The sequence below is a fragment of the Salmo salar genome, chromosome 03, assembly GCF_965601325.2.
Source record: "Salmo salar chromosome 03, fSalSal1, whole genome shotgun sequence".
Lineage (NCBI taxonomy): Eukaryota > Metazoa > Chordata > Actinopteri > Salmoniformes > Salmonidae > Salmo > Salmo salar.
In genome coordinates, this window is record NC_138293.1 from 100959711 (window position 1) to 100977911 (window position 18201).

At 43.7% G+C, this 18201-nt stretch overlaps 2 protein-coding genes across 2 annotated transcripts in view; one reads left to right on the forward strand and one right to left on the reverse strand.

The window, feature by feature from the left end:
• Window positions 1-10967, forward strand: part of LOC106602007 (4-aminobutyrate aminotransferase, mitochondrial) — a 58580-nt gene extending 47613 nt beyond the window's left edge. The window contains exons 12-16 of the mRNA XM_045715929.2: window positions 1647-1784; window positions 4797-4964; window positions 5075-5221; window positions 9078-9189; window positions 9428-10967. Of these exons, the coding sequence (XP_045571885.1) occupies window positions 1647-1784; window positions 4797-4964; window positions 5075-5221; window positions 9078-9189; window positions 9428-9549 (687 nt within the window). The 3' untranslated portion in view covers window positions 9550-10967. The remainder of the gene's footprint in view (window positions 1-1646; window positions 1785-4796; window positions 4965-5074; window positions 5222-9077; window positions 9190-9427) is intronic.
• Window positions 10968-11131: 164 nt separating this feature from the next.
• Window positions 11132-18201, reverse strand: part of LOC106602008 (NACHT, LRR and PYD domains-containing protein 3) — a 32149-nt gene continuing 25079 nt past the window's right edge. Inside the window, exons 10-12 of the mRNA XM_045715922.2 lie at window positions 14716-14889; window positions 14513-14559; window positions 11132-11849 (exon numbers count right to left, since the gene is read on the reverse strand). Of these exons, the coding sequence (XP_045571878.2) occupies window positions 11308-11849; window positions 14513-14559; window positions 14716-14889 (763 nt within the window). The 3' untranslated portion in view covers window positions 11132-11307. The remainder of the gene's footprint in view (window positions 11850-14512; window positions 14560-14715; window positions 14890-18201) is intronic.

Sequence of the window (18201 nt, forward strand, 5' to 3'; positions counted from 1 at the left end):
TGTATGACTGGTTTAGTCTAGTTTTAATGTAGGTCTATGAACCACTGTTGTATGACTGGTTTAGTCTAGTTTTAATGTAGGTCTATGAACCACTGTTGGCCGACTAGTAAAATATGATGAGGTTATTACAGTCTAGTGAAAATTCTATTTATTTTAGCCTACCTTTAACTGAAAGATGAAGCTTGGTCCTTTTCTCTCTCCTTACACCTGGCTATCGGGGGAATCAGGGAAGGTTGTGGCAGTTTTTTTATTTCTCTTGTTGTGGTGATTTTGACAGAGGGAACATATCTGATTCTCCGCTAATCAAACCGATCCGCTGTAGCGGAGATTCAGTACCATGGATAGCGCTGTGGATTATAAATTGCCCGCGTATCTAAACCCACTGTGAATCATACGCCATTCTAAGTTTGGCTATGTTTCATATAAAAGATAACATTTACTTGTTAGCATTCGTTATCAGTTGTTAGCATTCGTTATCAGTTGTTAGCATATTCGATATCAGTTGTTAGCATATTCGATATCAGTTGTTAGCATATTCGATATCAGTTGTTAGCATTCGTTAGCATTTGTTAGCCTAAAAATCTATGGTAGGCATATTTCTAGCAATAAAGTCAATGACTGTATAATAAGATGTTGTAAACAAGTCCAGACCTCGAGACATTACTGTTTTCCTTTATTACTTTACACCATTATCACTTTTTCATTTTCACAAAACTTTCTTGTTCAATTTGAGTTCATTAAAAGACACCCTGTTCTCCCGTTATTTTTCTCCCCAATTTCATGGTATCCAATCGGTAGTTACAGTCTTGTCTCATCGCTGCAACTCCCGTACGGACCCTGGAGAGGCGAAGGTCGAGAGCCGTGCGTCCTCCAAAACACAACCCAGCCAAGCCGCACTGCTTCTTGACACAATGCCCACTTAACCCAGAAGCACCAATGTGTCGGAGGAAACACAGTGCACCTGGCGACCGTGTCAGTGTGCATTGCGCCCGGCCCGCCACAGGAGTCGCTAGAGCGCGATGGGATAAGAACATCCCTGCCGGCCAAACCCTTCCCTAACCCGGACAACGCTGGGCCAATGTAGGCACTGCCCTATGGGTCTCTGGGTCAAAAACAGACTCTGTCAGAAACAGAGTAAATATAGGTAGGTTACTGTGATTGTAGCTGACTGATTCTCAAGACCCAGCCAAACAAATGTAGAAAAGCATTCTACACACAACTTAGGCTACGTAAATCAACCTGGTGGGCCTACCCCGTAGCAAACAAACTAACAAACAAAATCATAGGCTATAGGCTGTACCTGTGGGCTCTCAAAAAGCACAGTGCACCAATGCTTCCTGGTTTTCTGATCTTGGTCACAAATTGGCCACAGACTGGGGTGGCTTGGATCGTGGCGAGTGCCTCAAACCGCTGCTGGTATTTTGACGTGTGTGTGTGTGTGTGTGTGTGTGTGTGTGTGTGTGTGTGTGTGTGTGTGTGTGTGTGGTGTGTGTGTGTGTGTGTGTGTGTGTGTGTGTGTGTGTGTGTGTGTGTGTACGTGTGTGTGTGTGTGTACGTGTGTGTGCGTGTGTACGTGTGTGTGTGTGTGTACGTGTGTACGCGTGTGTGTGTGTGTGTACGTGTGTACGTGTGTACGTGTGTACCAGGTAGAGGACCTGATAGTCCAGTGGCGTCAGAAGGGCCGGCCGGTGGCTGGGATAGTGATTGAACCCATCCAGGCTGAGGGAGGAGACAACCACGCAACACCGGACTTCTTCAAGAAGCTACGGAACATCGCACGCAAGGTTGGCTGGAGAGAGAGTGTGGAGGGGGGAGAGTCATACACAAGGTAGTCTGGAGAGGGAGGGAGGGGTGAGAGTCATATACAAGGTACAATGCCTTGCAAAAGTATTCACCCCCCTTGGCATTTTTTCCTATTTTGTTGCATTACAACCTGTAATTTAAATGGATTTTTATTTGGATTTCATGTAATGGACATACACAAAATAACCCAAATTGGTGAAGTGAAATGAAAAAAAACGACTTGTTTCAAAAAAGTAAAAAAAATTGAAAAGTGGTGCGTGCATATGTATTCACCCCCTTTGCTATGAAGTCCCTAAATAAGATCTGGTGCAACCAATTACCTTCAGAAGTCACATAATTAGTTAAATAAAGTCCACCTGTGTGCAATCTAAGTGTCACATGATCTGTCACATGATCTCAGTGTATATACACCTGTTCTGAAAGGTCCCACTAAGCAAGGGGCACCACCAAGCAAGCGGCACCATGAAGACCAAGGAGCTCTCCAAACAGGTCAGGGACAAAGTTGTGGAGAAGTACAGATCAGGGTTGGGTTATAAAAAAATATCAGAAACTTTGAACATCCCACGGAGCACCATTAAATCCATTATTATCTGTGCTTCTACACCTGCATAACTTGCTGTTTGGGGTTTTAGGCTGGGTTTCTGTACAGCACTTTGAGATATCAGCTGATGTAAGAAGGGCTATATAAATCAATTTGTTTTGATTTATTAAAAAATGAAAAGAATATGGCACCACAACAAACCTGCCAAGAGAGGGCCGCCCACCAAAACCCACGGACCAGGCAAGGAGGGAATTAATCAGAGAGGCAACAAAGAGACCAAAGAGAACCCTGAAGGAGCTGCAAACCTCCACAGCGGAGATTGGAGTATCTATCCATAGGACCACTTTAAGCTGTACACTCCACAGAGCTGGGCTTTACGGAAGAGTGGCCAGAAAAAAAGCCATTGCTTAAAGAAAAAAATAAGCAAACGCGTTTGGTGTTCGCCAAAAGGCATGTGGGAGCCTCCCCAAACATATGGAAGAAGGTATTCTGGTCAGATTAAACTATAATTGAGATTTTTGGCCATCAAGGAAAATGCTATTTCTGGCGCAAACCCAACACCTCTCATCACCCCGAGAATACCATCCCCACAGTGAAGCATGATGGTGACAGCACACTGTGGGGGTGTTTTTCATTGGCAGGGACTGGGAAACTGGTCAGAATTGAAGGAATGATGGAGGGCGCTAAATACAGGGAAATCCTTGAGGAAAACCTGTTTCAGTCTTCCAGAGATTTGAGACTGGGACGGAGGTTCACCTTCCAGCAGGACAATGACCCTAAGCATACTGCTAAAGCAACACTCGAGTGGTTTAAGGAGAAACATTTAAATGTCTTGGAATGGCCTAGTCAAAGCCCAGACCTCAATCCAATTGAGAATCTGTGGTATGACAAAGATTGCTGTACACCAGCAGAACACATCCAACTTGAAGGAGCTGGAGCAGTTTTGCCTTGAAGAATGTGCAAAAATCCCAGTGGCTAGATGTGCTAAGCTTATGGAGACATACCCCAAGACCTTGCAGCTGTAATTACTGCAAAAGGTGCCTCTACAAAGTATTGATTTTGGGGGGGTGAATAGTTATGCACGTTCAAGTTTTCAGTTTGTCTTATTTCTTGTCTGTTTCACAATGAGAAATATTTTGCATCTTCAAAGTGGTAGGCATGTTGTGTAAATCAAATGATACAAACTCCAAAATCGATTTTAATTCCAGGTTGTAAGGCAACAAAATAGGAAAAATGCCGAGGGTGAATACTTTCACAAGCCACTGTAGTCTGGAGAGGGAGGGAGGGGATGAGAGTCATTAACAAGGTAGGGCTGGGCAATATGGCCAAAATCTCATATCCCGATTTAGTACATTTCATATCCCGATAACGATACATATCACGATATAGCACATTTTCTGTAAATTCATTGAATAAATAGTTTATATAAAATGGCCACATGTTAAAGGCCTATTTCTTATTACATTTTGAATTAAACTCAACAAATAAAAGGTACTGACTCATATTTGATTATTTCTCCTTTTATTTACAACCTTTGTGCAAATTTTCAATTAAGCATGTAACAAAATATTAATGTATAAAATCTAAAAAGGTATATAGAAAACACTTCAACTATAGTTGCAAACTAAATAAATATAGGCCTAATAAATAAATAAATAAATATTATATATATATGTATGTATGTATGTATGTGTGTGTGTGTGTGTATATATGTATATGAAAGAAAGTGAATGTGACACAGAGCACAGAGACACGGAGCTCGTAAGTAAAAGAGGGCCTCAAACACCACTAACCTCCTTTACCACCTAAACAAGAATCATGTGAAACAGTACGGAGAGAGTCTACGGATGAGACCCAAAAACGTACAGCCGAGTGCTCAAAACAAACCCCCTGACTCAGACGTTGCAAGAGGCTTTTCCCCGCGTCACACCATATGGCACTCGACTGTACGTTTTTGGGTCTCATCCGTAGACTCTCTCCGTACTGTTTCACATGATTCTTGTTTAGGTGGTAAAGGAGGTTAGTGGTGTTTGAGCTTGTTGTCGGGACCGGCCTGCGGCATATTTAGTAGTGGATGGTTTTCTGGTCCTTGTCAGACTTTTCATACCCAAACCACGTCCATGAGGCCCTCTTTTACTTACGAGCTCCGTGTCTCTGTGCTCTGTGTCACATTCACTTTCTTTCATGTTTGTTTGTGTAGCAAATTTCCTTACACAACGCAAAGCGTCGTCCAATTGACTAAAAATATTGCCGTAAATAGTGTGATTTGCGACACAATGAAATAAACGATAGAGCATAATATAAAACGATAGAAAAACGTCTATCATCACACGATATATATCGTCATATCGCCCAGCCTTAACACATGGTAGTCTGGGGTGACACTGAAATAAAGTCCATCCATCAATCATGGAAGGAACAAAACATCCTCCCCTCCTCTCCCCTCTCTCAGCATGGCAGTGCGTTCCATGTGGATGAGGTGCAGACAGGTGGAGGAGCTACCGGGAAGTTCTGGGCTCATGAACACTGGGGGATGGACGACCCCGCTGACATTGTCTCCTTCAGCAAGAAGATGCTCACTGGAGGTTTTTACCATAAAGATGAGCTGCAGGCAGACAAGGTAACACACACACACAGGACACACACACACAGGACACAGACATGCACACACACTTTGTTTACGTGTACAATGTATAACCTTATTATGGCTGTGTGTGTTTTCTTTCCCAGGCCTACCGTATCTTTAACACGTGGATGGGTGACCCGTCTAAGAACCTGTTCCTGGCTGAGGTTCTGAACGTGATCCGCAGAGAGAACCTTCTGGAGGAGGTGACCCGCTCTGGGAAGACTCTGCTACAGGGACTCTACCAACTACAGGTACTAGAGACTCTACCAACTACAGGTACTAGAGACTCTACCAACTACAGGTACCAGAGACTCTACCAACTACAGGTACTAGAGACTCTACCAACTACAGGTACTAGAGACTCTACCAACTACAGGTACTAGAGACAGAGACTCTACCAACTACAGGTACCAGAGACTCTACCAACTACACGTACTAGAGACTCTACCAACTACAGGTACTAGAGACAGAGACTCTACCAACTACAGGTACCAGAGACTCTACCAACTACAGGTACTAGAGACAGAGACTCTACCAACTACAGGTACCAGAGACTCTACCAACTACAGGTACCAGAGACTCTACCAACTACAGGTACTAGAGACTCTACCAACTACAGGTACTAGAGACTCTACCAACTACAGGTACCAGAGACTCTACCAACTACAGGTACCAGAGACTCTACCAACTACAGGTACCAGAGACTCTACCAACTACAGGTACCAGAGACTCTACCAACTACAGGTACCAGAGACTCTACCAACTACAGGTACTAGAGACAGAGACTACCAACTACAGGTACTGGAGACAGAGACTCTACCAACTACAGGTACTAGAGACAGAGACTCTACCAACTACAGGTACTAGAGACAGAGACTCTACCAACTACAGGTACTAGAGACTCTACCAACTACAGGTACTAGAGACTCTACCAACTACAGGTACTAGAGACTCTACCAACTAAAGGTACCAGAGACTCTACCAACTACAGGTACCAGAGACTCTACCAACTACAGGTACCAGAGACTCTACCAACTACAGGTACCAGAGACTCTACCAACTACAGGTACTAGAGACTCTACCAACTACAGGTACCAGAGACTCTACCAACTACAGGTACCAGAGACTCTACCAACTACAGGTACTAGAGACTCTACCAACTACAGGTACTAGAGACTCTACCAACTACAGGTAATAGAGACAAAGACTCTACCAACTACAGGTACTAGAGACTCTACCAACTACAGGTACTAGAGACAGAGACTCTACCAACTACAGGTACCAGAGACTCTACCAACTACAGGTACCAGAGACTCTACCAACTACAGGTACCAGAGACTCAACCAACTACAGGTACCAGAGACTCTACCAACTACAGGTGCCAGAGACTCTACCAACTACAGGTGCCAGAGACTCTACCAACTACAGGTGCCGAGCAGGACTCTACCAACTACAGGTACTAGAGACAGAGACTCTACCAACTACAGGTACTAGAGACAGAGACTCTACCAACTACAGGTACCAGAGACTCTACCAACTACAGGTACCAGAGACTCTACCAACTACAGGTACCAGAGACTCTACCAACTACAGGTACCAGAGACTCTACCAACTACAGGTACCAGAGACTCTACCAACTACAGGTACCAGAGACTCTACCAACTACAGGTACCAGAGACTCTACCAACTACAGACACTAGAGACTCTACCAACTACAGGTACTAGAGACTCTACCAACTACAGGTACTAGAGACAAAGACTCTACCAACTACAGGTACTAGAGACAGAGACTCTACCAACTACAGGTACCAGAGACTCTACCAACTACAGGTACCAGAGACTCTACCAACTACAGGTACCAGAGACTCTAACAACTACAGGTACTAGAGACAGAGACTCTACCAACTACAGGTACCAGAGACTCTACCAACTACAGGTACCAGAGACTCTACCAACTACAGGTACCAGAGAATATACCAACTACAGGTACTAGATACAAAGACTATACCAACTACAGGTACTAGAGACAGAGACTCTACCAACTACAGGTACTAGAGACAGAGACTCTACCAACTACAGGTACTAGAGACAGAGACTCTAACAACTACAGGTACTAGAGACAAAGACTCTACCAACTACAGGTACTAGAGACTCTACCAACTACAGGTACTAGAGACTCTACCAACTACAGGTACTAGAGACTCTACCAACTACAGGTACCAGAGAGACTACCAACTACAGGTACTAGAGACTCTACCAACTACAGGTACTAGAGACTCTACCAACTACAGGTACCAGAGACTCTACCAACTACAGGTACCAGAGACTCTACCAACTACAGGTACCAGAGACTCTACCAACTACAGGTACCAGAGAGACTACCAACTACAGGTACTAGAGACAGAGACTACCAACTACAGGTACTAGAGACTCTACCAACTACAGGTACTAGAGACAGAGACTACCAACTACAGGTACTAGAGACTCTACCAACTACAGGTACCAGAGACTCTACCAACTACAGGTACCAGAGACTCTACCAACTACAGGTACCAGAGACTCTACCAACTACAGGTACCAGAGACTCTACCAACTACAGGTACCAGAGACTCTACCAACTACAGGTACCAGAGACTCTACCAACTACAGATACCAGAGACTCTACCAACTACAGGTACTAGAGACTCTACCAACTACAGGTACTAGAGACTCTACCAACTACAGGTACTAGAGACAAAGACTCTACCAACTACAGGTACTAGAGACAGAGACTCTACCAACTACAGGTACCAGAGACTCTACCAACTACAGGTACCAGAGACTCTACCAACTACAGGTACTAGAGACTCTACCAACTACAGGTACTAGAGACAAAGACTCTACCAACTACAGGTACTAGAGACAGAGACTCTACCAACTACAGGTACCAGAGATTCTACCAACTACAGGTACCAGAGACTCTAACAACTACAGGTACTAGAGACAGAGACTCTAACAACTACAGGTACCAGAGACTCTACCAACTACAGGTACCAGAGACTCTACCAACTACAGGTACCAGAGACTCTACCAACTACAGGTACTAGAGACTCTACCAACTACAGGTACCAGAGACTCTACCAACTACAGGTACCAGAGACTCTACCAACTACAGGTACCAGAGACAGAGACTCTACCAACTACAGGTACCAGAGACAGAGACTCTACCAACTAGAGGTACCAGATACTCTTCCAACTACAGGTACCAGAGACAGAGACTCTACCAACTGCAAGTACTAGAGACAGAGACTCTACCAACTACAGGTACCAAAGACTACAAACTACAGGTACTAGAGACAGAGACTCTACCAACTACAGGTACCAGAGACAGAGACTCGACCAACTACAGGTACTAGAGACAGAGACTCTGCCAACTACAGGTACCAGATACTCTACCAACTACAGGTACTAGAGACAGAGACTCTACCAACTACAGGTACTAGAGACAGAGACTCTACCAACTACAGGTACTAGAGACAGAGACTCTACCAACTACAGGTACTAGAGACAGAGACTCTACCAACTACAGGTACTAGAGACTCTACCAACTACAGGTACTAGAGACTCTACCAACTACAGGTACCAGACACTCTACCAACTACAGGTACCAGAGACAGAGACTCTACCAACTACAGGTACCAGAGACTCTACCAACTACAGGTACCAGAGACTCTACCAACTACAGGTACCAGAGACTCTACCAACTACAGGTACCAGAGACTCTACCAACTACAGGTACCAGAGACTCTACCAACTACAGGTACCAGAGACTCTACCAACTACACGTACCAGAGACTCTACCAACTACAGGTACCAGAGACTCTACCAACTACAGGTACCAGTGACTCTACCAACTACAGGTACCAGTGACTCTACCAACTACAGGTACCAGAGACTCTACCAACTACAGGTACTAGAGACTCTACCAACTACAGGTACCAGAGACAGAGACTCTATAAAACTACAGGTACCAGAGACTCTATAAAACTACAGGTACCAGAGACTCTATAAAACTACAGGTACCAGAGACGTTGTGTGTGCATGCTAACGTCTGTGCCTCTCCTTCAGGACCAGTACCCTAACCTGTTGAGCAGTGCTCGGGGACAGGGGACATTCTGTGCCATCGACATCCGTGATGACGCCACACGCAACAGCATCATCCTCAAAGCCCGGGACAAGGGTAAGACACACTATTCCCCCCCCCCCCCCACCACACACACACACACACACACACACACACACACACACACACACACACACACACACACACACACACACACACACACACACACACACACACACACACACACACACACACACACACACGGATAGACAGAAACACCTGCGTACACACTCATATCCACACTCCACGCTGGTGATGTTCTGTGTAACCTCTATCTTCTCTGTCTGTCTCTCAGGTGTTCTGCTGGGTGGCTGTGGAGATCGGTCCATCCGGTTCCGTCCTGCTCTGGTGTTTAAAGAGTACCATGTTCACATGTTCCTGAACGTGTTCAGCGACGTCCTGGCAGAACACAACTAGAACCCTGCCCCGGTCCCGTCCACACTGGACTGGGCCAAACCAACATGGGCCAAGATCAGCTGGGGATGCGGTGTAGGGGAGAGGAAGCACAAGAGTCTTAACCTATCACAGAGGTTCACACAGTAACGCATACACTTAAAGGGATGCTACGGGATTGAAGACCTTTTTCTCCTTCCCCAGAGTCAGATGATACTCGTGGATACCATTTATATGTATCTGTGTGCTGTTTGAAGGAAGTTGCTAACTAGTGCAATTGCTAACTAGCATTAGCGCAATGACTGGAAACGTTGGCTCGTGAAACTACCTCTAACTTCCTTCAACCTGGACACAGAGACATAAAATGGAATCTACGAGTTCATCTGACTCTGGGGAAGTGAATAAAGGGCCTCACTGCCACAATCCCGAAGTATCCCTTTAACACACACACCATACACACTTGAATTTGTCCCATTGCTCATGTGGCAGTCCTAGCATTCCTCATGTCACAGTAATGTCCTAATGATACGCCTGCAAAAGGCACAAGCACAAAACATAGTCTTATTTTGGTCATGTCACACAAACCCTCCAACTCCCTAACAAATGAAGGAACAGCAAGATATTTTAGAACAAACACACCTGACAGGAGTGGTTAGCAGCAAGCTAACCTAAACGAGGTTGTAATGATACAAAATGGCTGCCGCACACCGACCTTTAACCCATGTCCTAGTTTGGGTTCTGTGGGTCCTAGCTCTTTTTAACAGAACAATTATGTTTCTGTTTGTCTTGGATTATCTCAACCCCAGACATTGGGATTTTGTGAAGGAGAATATTATATTAGATTATGTAGTGTGTCTGCATGTTGTTGTTCCTGAACTTCCTTTGGGTTGAAGGAATTGAGACCTGGGTTCCAGACTCACCGTACGCCAGGGCTAACAGTCTATTTTAAACCCATAACCATACAGATATACCCATGTTTAAATTGAAGGCAGGTTTTTGCAGTAAGGACCGCTAATAAAAAGATGTTGACTTGTTTGGGACGTAGTCGTAGTAGTGCATCTTGCCATATTCATCCGGTTTCCTCATGAAACGACTGAACTCATTGATGTACAGCACAAGGTGTCTACGTTGTTTTTTTAAATGTTGTGGACAGGTTGAAATAGCAGCAGTAACACCAAGGAGTAGGCTTCAGCATTATAATATGGCCATGATGATGGTGATGACGATTACAGTGATGATGATACCTGTCTTGTTAACCCTTAACAATCAGTATTGTATAGAGAGCTGATTTCCTGGTAACCCTTAACAATAGTAGAAGCATTGCTATGTTTGTTTACATTGTTCTGTGAGGTTAAAGGTTATTGCAGATATCTAATTATTGTTGTCTATGAAGCATCCTCTTTATGTATCCTAAAATAAAAGCAGAATCCCATTTGAATGAATTCCTCTGGAGTTTGTGTGTTCCTTCTCATATGGTTCTGTTTGCCTTGTCTACAACAATGGAGAGGGGTGGAAGTGTGTGTTGTGTTGGTTTCTGACAGGCTGTCAACCAAACACTACATTTAACAGCCCATTCTTCTTTCATAGGACAAAAAAAGTAAACATCTTTAATGTGTTTTAAAACAACAGCTTTATTTTTTCTTTATCCGAACCAAGAACGTCCCATATAGTGGAACTGAGTTCAAACAGAGGCAGGGTTGTTGCGTCAACAATTTGACTAAATAAACATTCTACAAACATCATTATTTACAAACATCAGTCAACAGTAAGATCTAAGCTTTCCTAATGAAATGTTTTTACCTGACACAGGCACACTGAGGATTCATACCAAACCCAAAACCCTGGATAGAGGGGCTCAGTGAACGTGGAGGTGAATGTGTACAGGTGGGTCAGTGTGTCAGAGGAGGCTCTATAGAAGGACAGAGTGCCGGCTGGCCAGTCCAGATACACTCCTACTCTGTTGGAGTGGGCTGATGGGACAGGTATGTCAGTTTCCTTGTTATTGTGCCAGGCAGTGTGACTGTCGTTGGAACTCCACAGACTCCAGGACTTGTTATTGGCTCCCAGCACACAATCATTCCTGTCTCCTCTCCTGCTGATTCCTTTATATGTCACTCCTATATGAGCCCTCCCACTCCACTCTACCTCCCAGTAACAGCACCCAGTCAGACCCTCTCTACACAGCACCTGGTCCCAGTAGTTAAATCTCTCTGGGTGATCAGGATACAGCTGGTTCTCTAACCTCCATGTCACCTTCCTGTTCCCGTCTGACAGAGAGAGGTTTCTGTATGCTGTGTTCGGGTCCAGTGTGACATCACAGGCATCTGTTAGGGAAGATCAGTATTAGAAATCATTCACATCAGAATGTTAATCATCAAGGCCTTTTATGAAGACGATGATGTAATGGAATTATGACATCAGACAGACATACTGCTTGTTAAGACCTTTGTGTAGTCTCTGGTATTTTGGGGTTAAGTTTGGGACTATAATTGATGTGACTATTACGGATGCCACATAGCCTGTTGTCAACCGGAAAAGTTTGTTTTTGCGATAGTTCCTCTTTAATTCATCTGACAGACAGCGCATCAATATGTATTTTTGGGGGTCTTTTCATCTCAAGTCTGATGATTGTGTGACCAGGGGAGGATGGCTCATAATAACGGCTGACCCTAAACCCTCGTGTGGTTTACCAGAAAGATGTCAGTTATAGAGTACAGTTTACATGTAAACAAACAAACAAAATCAATTGGATTGGATACCTGGCTCTGTGCACAGAACCACGTTTTAGACTCAATTCACTGAATTCTGTACAGGGCTACACACTAAGAAAAGAGGGTTCCTCAAGGGTTCTTTGGGATGGGTGATGGTTCTATGTGGAACCCTTTGAGCCCTTCAATTGTTCTTTGCCGTTCACAAAAGTGTTCTTTGCTCTGTAGTGGTAATTAAAATGTAAGGGAGCGTGGTTTGCTCACAGCTCTTTTTGTGCAACCATGAGTGAGTGTCATTCCAGTTGATCTAATCTGTTGTGTTATATTTATGACTATGGCCTTGTGTCAATAGAGGATGGTTGATGAAGTCAGTGGGTCTACATTTTCTCCTCAGGTACCCCCAGCTGTTCCAGAGCTACCACACCTGATTAAACTGGTCAATTAACACAATAACATTTATGGAAATAAACAAATATAATATGGCTACCCAGAATAGAAAACCCTACATTATTCTTCTTTGAGATTGATAAAGGCTCTATAAAGAAGTGTTTTTAAAGGATATTTAACAGAATATTTTTGAATACCACACAAATGGCCAAATGCAGGCTACTGATCAACTCTCTAGGATGCAATTTTGGAACTTAATTTATTAACAAAAGTTGTATTTATAATCATTTGTTTTATCATTATAATCTTATATCATTGTTATTATTATAGTCCTATTTATTCATCTAAACCAGTTATTTTAATAGCCTATGCAAAACGTGTTTTGTTTCATTCTGTTGAGAAGGAAACAATCCTGCTCGTATTTACCCTAGAAACAATGGCTTGATTACTTTTGAAGTGACCTTAATAAAGTTTCTAAAGGTTTGGTGTGGTGTGGCTGTTAGTCTGTTATAGTGCAGGTCTACGATATGAAGGCAGTGTGCACTGGCGCTCCGACAGTTCAACTTGAGGTGAGGAAGAAGGTTTTAGGCCCACAGGAGTTACTCCGATAATCTAACAATATAATTCTTATCTTTACATACAAAAAATGTAGGAATTAGACTCCTTCTGTGAGTCTATATGTGTTTAGCAGACACAGTAGCCATCTGACATAAAGAATGTGGGTGTTGTAGCATGTCACCAGCATCTCTCTCTCTCTCTCTCTCTGGGGCTTCTCTTCTTTATATAGATTTTGTAATATTAATATCATACAGTGGATGCCTCAGCCTATAGGTCTATGCATGCAATGCCCTGATACATTTAAAGCTCAAATCTCCCAACATCTGAACCGTGAGGTAGACAATTATTGTTTTAGGAAAGTAGAAACCAATACGGTATCAAGTTTAGAATATGCTACACATCAAAATTCAAAACACAAGGAATAGTGTTTTTGTAATATGTTATCCCTCATTTATTAATGGGACAGGCTGCATTGGTGGGCGCCCTAATAGTTCATTCATCCAATGGGAGGGGAGCTAGTAGACAGTGGGAGGGGGAGAATAGGTTATTCATCCAATGGGAGAGGAGCTAGTAGACAGTGGGAGGGGAGAATAGGTTATTCATCCAATCGGAGGTGAGCTAGTAGACAGTGGGAGGGGAGTATAGGTTATTCATCCAATGGGAGATGAGCTAGTAGACAGTGGAGGGGGAGAATAGGTTATTCATCCAATGGGAGAGGAGCTAGTAGACAGTGGGAGGGGAGTATAGGTTATTCATCCAATGGGAGAGGAGCTAGTAGACAGTGGGAGGGGAGTATAGGTTATTCATCCAATGGGAGATGAGCTAGTAGACAGTGGGAGGGGGAGAATAGGTTATTCATCCAATGGGAGAGGAGCTAGTAGACAGTGGGAGGGGGAGAATAGGTTATTCATCCAATGGGAGAGGAGCTAGTAGACAGTGGGAGGGGAGTATAGGTTATTCATCCAATGGGAGATGAGCTAGTAGACAGTGGGAGGGGAGTATAGGTTATTCATCCAATGGGAGATGAGCTAGTAGACAGTGGGAGGGGGTATAGGTTATTCATCCAATGGGAGATGAGCTAGTAGACAGTGGGAGGGGAGTATAGGTTATTCATCCAATGGGAGAGGAGCTAGTAGACAGTGGGAGGGGGTATAGGTTATTCATCCAATGGGAGAGGAGCTAGTAGACAGTGGGAGGGGGTATAGGTTATTCATCCAATGGGAGATGAGCTAGTAGACAGTGGGAGGGGAGTATAGGTTATTCATCCAATGGGAGAGGAGCTAGTAGACAGTGGGAGGGGGTATAGGTTATTCTTCCCAGCAGCCAATACTCACATTTCTTTAGCCCTGGTCTGATTCTGCACTTTTCACCATTTCCAATGCTGAAGGAGAATCAAATAGACACTTAAAATACACAAAAATAATAATAACAATAATTACGCATTACAGACATTCAGATTCTATGAGAAAGAGACAACGAGAGCTCCAAACACTGTCCTAATTTAACTGGATGTTTGGCCCACAAGTTATCAATTTACTCAAGTTTCTCCAGTCTCCAGTGTGGATCCTCCAGTCCAGCAGAGAGCAGTCTGACTCCTGAGTCTCCTGGGTGATTGTAGCTCAGGTCCAGCTCTCTTAGGTGTGAGGGGTTTGACCTCAGAGCTGAGACCAGTGAAGCACAGCCTTCCTCTGTGACCAGACAGCCTGACAGCCTGCAGAGTTAAACATTATTTAACCACACACTGACTAAATACCAGACCACACCAGACAATACAACCTTATCTTCTCATTCTCAGATGCTCTTAATAACAACACGTCACGTCCCTGACAGACCTGGATTCAAATAGTGTCTGATTTCTTTCAAATAGGTTTAGGCACACTTGCTATAAAACACAAGGTTCTAATGACCATCTTGTTAAATTCAGCTAAACTTTGTATTTAGATGTTTGTTTCCTTACCTTGACAGCAGTCTATGTACAAGGAGGGACTGCCCTAAACAAGCTAGCCACTGACAACAAACGCTAATAATAACATTTTTCAGCCCCAAACCCGATGTAAGTCAATCTCCTCTGTTGAGCATGCACCGTAAAAATGTTCCTGTTGTTTTTTCAGGCCAGTTGCCTGTAAGTTACACTAAAAAAGTAAAGTATGTTTCCGTATTTTATGGTATCTAATATTGTTACTTTAATATTAGTGACAACATTAGTGAGGTCACTGATGTTGGGGGATTAGCAGTCGGCGTTCCAATTCATCCCAAAGGTGTTTGATGGGGTTGAGGTCAGGGTTCTGTGCAGGCCAGTCAATTTCTTCCACACCAATCTCGACAACCCCTTTCTGTATGGACCTCGCATTGTGCACGGGGGCATTATCATGCTGAAACAGGAAAGGCCCTTCCCCAAACTGTTGCCACAAAGTTGGAAGCATAGAATCGTCTAGAATGTCATTGTATGCTGTAGCGTTAAGATTTCCCTTCACTTGAACTAAGGGGCCTAGCCCGAACCATGAAAAACAGCCCCAGACCATTATTCCTCCTCCACCAAACTTTACAGTTGGCACTATGCATTGGGGCAGGTAGCGTTCTCCTGGCATCCGCCAAAGCCAGATTTGTCCGTCGGACTGCCAGATGGTGAAGCGTGATTCATCACTCCAGAGAACGCGTTTCCACTGCTCCAGAGTCCAATGGCAGCGAGCTTTACACCACTCCAGCCAACGCTTGGCCTTGCGCATGGTGATCTTAGGCTTGTGTTGTGGCTGTTCGGCCATGGAAACACATTTCATGAAGCTCCCGACGAACAGTTCTTGTGCGAAGTTGCTTCCAGAGGCAGTTTGAAACTCGGTAGTGAGCGTTGCAACCCGAGGACAGACCATTTTTACGCGCTTCAGCACTCGGCGGTCCCGTTCTCTGAGCTTGTGTGATCTACCACTTCGCGGCTGAGCCGTTGTTGCTCCTAGATGTTTCCACTTCACAATAACAGCACTTACAGTTGACTGGGGCAGCTCTAGCAGAGCAGAAATTTGACGAATTGACTTGTTTGGAAAGGTGCCACGTTGAAAGTCACTGATCTCTCCAGTAAGGCCATTCTACTGCCAATGTTTGTCTATAGAGATTGCATGGTTGTGTGCTCGATTTGATACACCTGTCAGCAACGGGGGTGGCTGAAATAGCCAAATCCACTAATTTGAAGGAGTGTCCACATACTTTTGTATATAATGTATGTTAATGAGCCAGAAACAACAATACCATGCAATCTCTAGTGGTGAAAAGATTTTTGGCGCTCCAAAAATACGGTACGGTACTGTATTCTGTCGGGTGAAATTACAGTAATTATTTCCCTTCCCACAACTTTTTCCCACAATGTATCATAATTTACAGTATGCTGCAGAATAATGCTTATACCTTATGGAATAGCGGGGAATGTGAAGAAACACACACACAGGCACAGACACACATGATAAGACATGCACACACACGTACACATGGATTTTGTATTGTAGATATGTGGACTGAGGGAACACACTTAATGTGTTGTGAAAAGTGTTATGAACAGCCTTAATTTTGCTGGACCCCAGGAAGAGTAACTGTTGCCTTGGCAGCAGCTAATGGGGATCCTTAATAAATACAAATTCAAATATCTCTGTCCAGTGTCTGTGTTCTTTTGCCCATCTTAATCTTTTCTTTTTATTGGCCAGTCTGAGATATGGCTTTTTCTTTGCAACTCTGCCTAGAAGGCCAGCATCCTGGAGTCGCCTCTTCACTGTTGGCGAAGAGACTGGTGTTTTGCGGGTACTATCTAATGAAGCTGCCAGTTGAGGACTAATGTACTTGTCCTCTTGCTCAGTTGTGCACCGGGGCTTCCCTCTCCTCTTTCTATTCTGGTTAGAGACAGTTTGCGCTGTTCTGTGAAGGGAGTAATACACAGCGTTGTACAAGATCTTCAGTTTCTTGGCAATTTCTAGCATGGAATAGCCTTCATTCCTCAGAACAAGAATAGACTGACGAGTTTCAAAAGGAAGTTATTTATTTCTGGCCATTTTTAGATACTCAACTAGTCTAAAGAAGGCCAGTTGTATTGCTTCTTTAATCAGAACAACAGTTTTCAGCTGTGCTAACATAATTGCAAAAGGGTTTTCTAATGATCAATTAGCCTTTTAAAATTATAAACTTTTAAAATGATAAACTTCGAATAGCTAACACAACGTGGCATTGGAACGCAGGAGTGATGGTTGCTGATAATGGGCCTAGATATTCCATTAAAAATCTGCTGTTTCCAGCTTCAATAGTCATTTACAACATTAACAATGGAATAACAATGGACAACATTTTTTGCTTTTCTTTTGTGGCGGATGAATCAGAATTAGTTGGGTAACATAAATAATTAAGATGTTTTATTTGCATAATATGCTTATGTGAGATACTTGTCATTAGAATGTATCCCTTTGGACTCTGGTGTTGGCAGTTGTACTTCTTCCCTCAGCTGGGGCTTAGTCACTTGGGGCCCAGAGAGGGGACTGGTCAGAATGGAACATTGTCTTCATATGTGAATGTGTCTTTACCTATTCTTAAACCATGTGAAGGGATGGCGTGATTAATGGGGAACCAATTACTTGTCTCCACAATGTCTGTGCACAAGTCACTCCCTCCTTTTCCATTTTGTGGGGAGGTGTATGGCAGTGTCTGGAACCATGTATGTGTGTGTCCTCTTTTAGATCTTGCACTTATCCTAGGATAGTGTATGACCTAGAGGCTCACTCCCCTCAGTGAGCTTGTCCAGGAGTGGGGTCAAGAGGGGGTTTGCTTGAGATGGGAGTATCTAGAGTTGACAATTGATATATGCCATTGGATGAGTTGGTGTTTTTGTACTATAAAGTACCAGGAACGAGAGTAGAACCTCATCAAGGGGACCAAACTGAACGATAATTTATAGCGAATGCCATCTGGCTGTGGATACTCCTCTCTAAAGTAAACAGTCTTTCTTTGTGAACCGTTCCTAAATGTCTGTGGTTTGTCATGTCAAAGGGGGGTG